Genomic DNA, 8,023 nt, shown 5'->3' with positions numbered 1-8,023 from the left:
CCAGCCCCCAGCAATCGAGGATTCACCTGGAATGAAAGATGGGGCCGTGTGATGACTCCCCAGGAATTGCCCATCCCAGGCTGGCCACCCCAGCCCAGGCAGAACCGGTGCAGGGACGGAGTCACGGAGGGCAGAAGTTTAGGGACTCATTACCGAGCGTTTCCCAATGAGGACGTTTAGAGGCGTTAGGGTTCCCAGGTCGGGGTCCAGTTTTCAGCTGGAACACCTGGTCAAAAAGGGACCCTGGCGGCTCCGGCCTTTAGCCGGGTCGGCAGCACAGCGGGGCAAAGACAGGCTCCCTGCCTGCGTTGGCTCCGTATGGCTCCCGGGAGCTGCGACATGTCACCCCTCCAGCTCATACATGTAGGGACAGCCGGGGGCTCAGCACGCTGCCCCCACCCCAAGCGCCGGCTCTGCAGCTCCCTTTGGCTGGGAACAGTGGTCAGTGGGAGCTGCAGGGGCAGGGCCTGTTCACTGGGCACCGTGCAGAGCCACCTGGCCGCGCATCCGCCTGGGAGCTGAAGGGGTGACATGCGGCTGCTTCTGGGAGTTGCTTGAGGTAAGCACTGCCGGACCCCTGCACCCCTCACCACCTCCTACGCCCCATCCCCCTGCCCCAGCCTAGAGCCCCCTCCCGTACTTTGAACCCCTCAGCCCGGAGTCCCTTCTTGCATCCCAAATCCCTCATCCCCAGCCGCACACTACAGTCCGCACTCCCAGCCGGAGCCCTCACCTCCTCCCGTGACTCAGCTCCCTGCCCTGCCCAGCACGGTGAAAATGAGCGAGTGAGTTCATTCTGGAAAGTCCTGCTCAGGGGTGACTGGTCCCTGGAACGATCTGCCATTGCAACCACATGCCATGTTTTCTCAAAAGCTCAAAATAGGAGAAGATAGGGACTACTTCTAGCCTTCATCAGCATCCTTTATGGGCCTATGTAGTTTCTTAGAAACAGCTAGCGGCCTACCCAGCATCTGCTCTCACCCATACACATACCATCTCAACATGCCAGAAATATAATTATCCCATGACAGGCGTTTGCATCCTTGCCTCAGGTAAGAAAATTAGGGAGGCAGCCAATGGGTTAAAGGTCATGGCTCGGCTTAGTTTCTTTTCACCTACAGACATAGGATTGGAAGGGACCTCCTGGGTGACAGAGTTCAGTCTGTGCTATCGCAGAGAACCCCATATATAATCTTGTTCACAAACTTTTCACAATCCCTCCTTGAATACGTTGTTTCCCTCGCCCCCCCATCCCCACCCTCGATTCCAGTTGGGAGGCTGTTCCAGAACCTCACTTCTTTGATGGTTAGAATTGAAACCTCCTTATTTCCAGCCTCAGTGTATTTATTGCCAGGTTATACCCTATACCCCTAGCAGGAAAGACCTGCATTGCCATCTTATCTATATCAATTCCCTCTAGAACAAAACAAGGAATGTTTGCGCTAAGCCAGAATTCTCATTTCTCCACGGTACAGGGAAGAATTGGACCAGCTTAGCTAGCTACAGGGGGACCAGGTGTATTTCTTTTCAGTTGGAGGTAGAGTAGGATAGGAAAGATGAAGAAGAGTTCTAGTCACAGCAGATCACCTGCCTCGCCCTGATCACCAGCCTGAGTTCTGGAGGCATCGTGGCAGAGACGGCAATTAAGAAGGGGAAGGAGGAGGTAACAGCTGATTGAGTTTTATTAGGGAGCATTTCCCATCCATGCACAAGGGGCAGCGTGGCAGGCAGAACAGAGGTGTTTATGGGAGATGCTGCCTCATAGGCTCAGGGCCGCCTCTAATTTTTTTGCCGCCCCATGAAAAAAAGAAGGGCGCCCCCCTGCCGCACCCCCCCCCCCCCCGAGCGCCGCGCCGCCGACCTCCCCCCAGCGCTGCACCGGGCCGCCCAACCCCCCGGTGCACCATGCCACGCCGGGCCGCCCAGACCCTCCCCCCCAGTGCCGCGCCGCCGAAACACTCCCCGTGCTGCCCGGCCCAAACAAACAAACAAACAAACAAAACCCTCGAGCGCCCCCCGCCACCCCAACATTGGCTGCCCCTTCTAAGGTGCCGCCCCAAGCACATGCTTGGTCGGCTGGTGCCTGGTGCCTGGAGCCGGCCCTGCATAGGCTAAAATCCAGACGCGTTACGGTGCTCACACTTCACTCTCTGGTTGAGACAAAACACCATCCGATGTCCATTGAAAGGGCAGCAGCCTCAAGACCGTGCCCTCAGTTATGGGAGAGTTGCGGGGGGACAGAGTCTAAGGGAAGTCCCTACAGACCAGACCCAGAAGAACGGGTAGATCTTCCCCTTGAAGGAGGAGCTGAAGGCATGGATGGGGGCCATGGTGTCTGCATCATAGAAGCACACAACCCCTTCTTCATAGTCCAAATACACTCTGATCTTGCTGGGGCTCTGGGGCGGGTCCAGCGGGCTCCATTCTGCGGTGACTTCCCGGTACTGGCCCATGGAGAGCTGGATGGCCCAGGTGCCTTGCTCGGGACTGAAATTGAACCATCCCTTCCTGCTGGCGGACTCCCTGGTGACACCCAGAGCCCAGCCCCCTGTGCCGGCCACCTCCACGTCCCAGTAATGCATCCCTGATATGTAGCCATCAGAGCCCAGCACGCAGGAGTAAACGTCAAATCTCCCCGGGTCATTGGCCAGAGCCAGCCTTGTGTTTGTGGCTGTCACACTTCTCCGGTCCTTGGAAAGGGTCAGACTGGGGTGAGCTGTGTCTGGGTCCAGAGTGACATCCTCTGCGGAGAGAGACAACCCAGCAGGTGAGATCCTAGGCTTACAGATAGAAGCAGTAAAGCCTATTGCAGTTGCTCAAACAAGAGCTCCTCCATTCCCCTTTCTCGGGCGAACTACAGCAGGGAGGACCCTGGGCAGAGATTCTCATAGAACATAAAAACATTTACAATTAGGGCTGTCGATTACTCGAGTTAACTCACGCGATTAACTCAAAAAAACTAAATGTGATTTAAAAATTAATCGTGATTAATCACAGTTTTAATCGCACTGTTAAACAATAGAATACCAATTGAAATTTATTAAATGTCTGTTAGTCTATAAGGTGCCACAGGACTCTTTGCTGCTTTTACAGATCCAGACTAACACGGCTACCCCTTTGATATTAAATATTTTGGATGTTCTTCTACATTTTAAAATATATTGATTACAGTTATAGAACGGAATACAAAGTGTACAGAGCTCACTTTAGATTATTATTTATTACAAATATTTGCACTGTAAAAATGATAAACAAAAGAAATAGTCTTTTCCAATTCACCTCATAAAAGTACTGTAGTGCAATCTCTTTATCATGAAAATGCAACTTACAAATGTAGGGGTTTTATTGTTACATAACTGCACTCCAAAACAAAACAATGTACAATTTTAAGGCCTATAAGTCCACTCAGTCCTACTTCTTGTTCAGCTAATCACTAAGACAAACAAGTTTATTTACATTTGAGGGAGATAATGCTGCCTGCTTCTTATTTACAATGTCACCTGCAAGTGAGAACAGGTGTTCATGTGGGACTGTTGTAGCTGGCATCACAAGGTATTTACGTGCTAGATGTGCTAAACATTCTTATGCCCCTTCATGCTTTGACCACCATTCCAGAGGACATGCTTCCATGCTGATGACACTCGTTAAAAAAATGCATTAATTAAATTTGTGACTGAACTCCTTAGGGAAGAATTGTATGTCTCCTGCTCTGTGTTCTACTCGCATGCTGCCATATATTTCATCTTACAGCAGTCTCAGATGATGACTCGGAGGTGCTGGACATGTTCGTTTTAAGAACACTTTCATTGCAGATTTGACAAAACACAAAGAAGGTACCAATGTGAGGTTTCTAAAGATAGCTACAGCACTCAATTCAAGGTTTAAGAATCTGAAGTGCCTTCCAAAATCTGAGAGGGACGAGGTGTGGAACATTCTTTCAGAAGTTTTAAAAGAGCAACACTCTGATGCGGAAACTACAGAACCCAAACCACCAAAAAAGAAAATCAACTTTCTGCTGTTGGTGTCTGACTCAGTTGATGAAAATGAACATGTGTCGGTCCGCCCTGCTTTGGATTGTTATCAGGCATAACATGTCATCAGCATGGACGCATGTCCCCTGGAATGGTGGTTGAAGCATGAAGGGACGTATGAATCTTTAGCACATCTGGCATGTAAATATTTTGCATCGTCGGCTACAACAGTGCCATGTGAATGACTGTTCTCACTTTCAGGTGACATTATAAACAAGAAGCAGGCAGCATTATCTCCTGAATATGTAAACAAACTTGTTTCTCTCAGCGATTGGCTGAACAACAAGAAGGACTGAGTGGACTTTAGGCTCTCGTTTTCCATTGTTTTGGTTTTGAGTGCAGTTTTTTTGTACATAATTCTACATTTCTAAGTTCAACTTTTGTGATAAAGAGATTGCACTACAGTACTTGTATTAGGTGAATTGAAAAAATACTATTTCTTTTGTTTTTTACAGTAGAAATATTTGTAATCAAAATATATATACAGTGAGCACTGTACATTTGTATTCTGTGTTGTAATTGAAATTAATATATTTGAATATGGAGAAAACATAAAAATATTTAAATAAATGGTATTCTATTATTGTTTAAGAGTGTGATTAATTGCACGATTAATGACAATTAATTTTTGTAATTGCTTGACAGTCCCATTTATAATCAGAGACTTGGGAGAGGACAGGTATCCCCAAGACCCAGATTGTGAGAGGTCGGAAGGGGCAGCTATACTGTACAATGGGCACTAGGGGCAGCAGAGGGTGGGGTGGGGAAAGGGCGGCTATACAGTATCCTGGGCACAGGGCAGCAGAGGGCAGTGGGAATTGCAAGTCTCCCTGCAGTGGGTGGGAGAAGGGGATATCTCCAGGGTGTGACTAGCTAGTGTGTAGGGCCCGTGAAGTTGCACTGGGGCCCGCAGGGTCTGTTTCTTTGATACCCTGGGTACCATGCAGGTGTTACCTTTTTCTCTGTAGACCTTCATCTTGGGGTAACCCAGCAGGGAGTTGGAGCCCATGAGGACGGCTAGGATGTGGGCAGCCAAAGGGGGATGTGGGATCTGCAGTGACCAACCAGCCTCCGGCTCAGGCGCTAAAGCTGCTCTCCGGAGTGGATCCTTGGAGGAGAATCTCTGCTGCTGTGGAATGAACCTGCCAGACATAACTTCCAGTCTCTGTGCCGCCATCCCAAATGGGACTGTCCTTTCTATCGTACTTGTAGGTATGTCTTTGAGCCACCCCACCCCAATTGCCAGACTATCCAACTCCCCTTAGCCAACTATAAATTATCCGCACAACCCCCCTATAAGGGCATGGGACCACTACACTCATTTTATGGAGGAAAAACTGAGGCATAGACAGACTAACTATGATCACACAGGAGACCTGACCCCAGCTCCCCCTGCTCGACCCCACTCCCTTCCCCAAACCAGGGATGGACCCCAGGAGTTGTGGCTCCCAGCTCCCCTGCTCTGACCCGCTTGACCCCACTCCCTTTCCAGAGATAGACCCCGGGCCCCCTGGACCCCAGGCCCCCACTAGACCACACTACTCCCCTCTCCAAAGCAGGGATGGACCCAGGAGTCCTGCTTCCCAGCCTCGTGCCCTATCCACTGACCCACCCGGTCCGCCCAGACAAATTGCCAATTATGAGGGACTCTCCTCATTCCTTCCTACCTGCTCAGGCCCAGCTGCCGCCTGTCCCCTCCTGGCCCGTACAGATCCTTCGGGGGCTGCTTCTCCAATCCCCAAGTGTTCCCAGCCCCTGAAGTGCCTGCCGAGATGGGGCTGGGTGCCCGGCCTTGCCCTCAGCAGTGCTGGACAGTTGGAATAAGGTTCGGGGCTGGAGGCCAGGCAATCTCCCACCCTGCTGGGTTGAGTCCTCTTCCTTCCGAGGGGGCTGCCAGGCCAGCAGCCTGGAAAACAACTCAAAGTGCAATGCGACGAGGAGGGCGGACTTTCGTCCCAGTCACAGGTCACTTCTAATCGCGCTCGGGACATGGCAACCCAGGAGACAGCTAATCCCCTGTGCTGAGATAGCTGCGGCTTGTGCCTCTGGGCGTGGAGGCAGCAGTAACAGTCAGGACTCCTGGGTTCTCTCCCTGGCTCTGGGAGGGGAGTGGGGTCTAATTGGTTAGAGCAGGGGGGCTGGGAGCCAGGACTCCTGGGTTCTCTCCATGGTTGGGCATGTATCTGAGGCAAAGGAAGGCATTGCCTTCCCACACAGGTGCCAGGGCGTGTGTGTGTGTGTGTGTGTGTGTGTGAGGGCACATGGGGTCACGTGTTACCACCCCCCCCACACACACACACCCGCAAACACAGAGCTGCCCAGCTGTCTGGGGCTCTACTGACTCTGCAGCTGAACGCAGCCCCCTGGGTCCTAGAACCAGTCCCCCGTCCCTTCTGTGGGGTGGGGTGGAGGGGAAAAATGAGGGAAGGGTCATGGGGGTGGGGGGTAGAGGCACTGGGTGGAATAGGGCAGGGGGAGGGGAAGGTGGGAGTGAGGGGAGGGGGATGGGGAATCGCAGGGGGAAGTAGGAGCCCAGCATGTGGTGTCCCCTTGGCAGCAGCTGGGGCTCACCCGTTAAGCAGGCCCATCAAACCCTCACCCTGACAAGCCCCACCTCCCTGCACCCAGATCCCTCCGACGAGCCGCCCACCCCCAGATCTCCACCCCTCAGAGCTCCAACAACCTTTGCTTGGGTTCAGGGATTTGGCTGGAAGGGGACTAGGGTGACCAGATGTCAAAACTGAAATATCGGGACGCGGGGGGTGGAGCAAAAAAAAACCACCGGAGCGCCCCCCCCCCCCGCACCAGCTGGTGCAATCCCGCGGGCGGCACCGGAGTGGGGGCAGCAGGCCCCAGCCTCCTCCGTCCCGCTCGGGTCCCGCAGGAGAACGAACGGGGCTGCCGCTGCCTCCGCCCCGGGGCCGCCTGCGGGATTGCACCAGCTGGGCAGCCAGCCCAGACGTGACTGGCCAGGGGCTGGGCGCAGTGTGTGCGCTGGGTCGCCGCAACAGGCCCGGGCTCGGGGGGTTCGCGACCCGGGCACCAGAGCCTCAGCCGCCGAGCACCACGTGCTTGGCCAGCAGCCGCTTCCTCCCACCGCGGCAGTGGGAGCTGCAGCAGCGGCTGCTCCCGAGTCCCGCTGGCCGCTGCCCAAGTGGGGAGAACAACCGCCACCTGGCCCCACGGGCCGCCTCCCTGCTCCTCCTCCAGGTACCGCCTCGCCCGAGTCCTGCCTGCGCTCGGGGCCAGGCAGCCGGACTCACACTCACCCTGGCCCCGCGCTCCCCTGCGTCTCCCGGGCCTCCCTCCAGCTAGGAGGGATCCAATCGGGCAGTGAGGGGGCAAGGCTGGGGGCGGGAATTTGGGGAGGGATCCAATGGGGGGCGGAGTCAGGGCGAGTGGGGCGCGAGCCCCTCCGGGCTCTGCCTGTGAGCGAGAGCCTTTGCTTGTTTGTCCAGTGTCTCGACCTAACATTGGTCGGGACGCGGGACAAACAAGCAAATATCGGGACAGTCTCGATAAAATCAGGACGTCTGGTCACCCTAAAGGGGACAAGCATGCGGTGGCGGGGAGGGGGAGGGAACAGTGGGGAGGGGGCAGAGCCTCGATGGAGAAAGGGCCGGGGCATGGGGCAGAGCAGGGGTGGAGTGTGGGTGGGGCCAAAGGCAGAAGAGGCGGGCTGGGAATTACTGTCTCCTTCCCAAGTGGAAGCTTCACCCACCGCCCATGCCTGGCTCTGGGAGGGGAGTGGAGTCCAGTGGGTTAGAGTGAGGGGGGCTGGGAGCCAGGACTCCTGGGTTCTATCCCTGGCTCTGGGAGGGGAAAGGGGTCTCTTTCGTTAGAGCAATGAGGGCTGGGTTTCGGTGACGGATGGAGTTCTCACGTGTACGAGGGCGTCCCCAGGGATGTGTGAGCTCTGGTGAGCCCCAGGAGGTGGGCGCATTGGCCTGTGGGCTGCTCGGGTTGGCAACCCTCCCAGACTGGCCTGGAGT

At 54.5% G+C, this 8,023-nt stretch overlaps 1 protein-coding gene across 2 annotated transcripts; it reads right to left on the bottom strand.

Moving 5' to 3' along the window:
- Window positions 1-2,062: 2,062 nt before the first annotated feature.
- Window positions 2,063-6,242, bottom strand: LOC112119894 (E3 ubiquitin-protein ligase TRIM7-like). 2 transcript variants are annotated; one of them, XM_026663130.2, is made up of 3 exons: window positions 5,699-6,242; window positions 4,986-5,173; window positions 2,063-2,743 (listed from the first exon to the last, which is right to left on the bottom strand). In XM_026663130.2, exons 2-3 carry the CDS (start codon window positions 5,038-5,040, stop codon window positions 2,217-2,219), a joined length of 582 nt encoding a protein of 193 aa, XP_026518915.1. In that variant the 5' UTR covers window positions 5,041-5,173; window positions 5,699-6,242; the 3' UTR covers window positions 2,063-2,216. The 2 variants fall into 2 exon arrangements, with proteins under 2 accessions (XP_026518915.1, XP_026518914.1); XM_026663129.2 differs by having other exon boundaries at window positions 4,986-5,160.
- Window positions 6,243-8,023: the final 1,781 nt, after the last annotated feature.

Source organism: Terrapene carolina, unplaced genomic scaffold (genome assembly GCF_002925995.2).
Source record: "Terrapene carolina triunguis isolate 2854851 unplaced genomic scaffold, T_m_triunguis-2.0 Scaffold32601, whole genome shotgun sequence".
NCBI lineage: Eukaryota > Metazoa > Chordata > Testudines > Emydidae > Terrapene > Terrapene triunguis.
This window is presented reverse-complemented; position numbering and strand designations above follow the sequence as displayed.

Excerpts from the sequence above, each read along its gene's own strand:
- LOC112119894 (XM_026663129.2), bottom strand. The coding sequence starts at position 6,022 with ATGTCCCGAGCGCGATTAGAAGTGACCTGTGACTGGGACGAAAGTCCG. Across the intron at positions 5,161-5,698 it reads CGGCAGCTGGGCCTGAGCAG|CAGCAGAGATTCTCCTCCAA; the intron begins GTAGGAAGGAAT and ends TTCATTCCACAG. Across the intron at positions 2,744-4,985 it reads GAAGGTCTACAGAGAAAAAG|AGGATGTCACTCTGGACCCA; the intron begins GTAACACCTGCA and ends CTCTCTCCGCAG.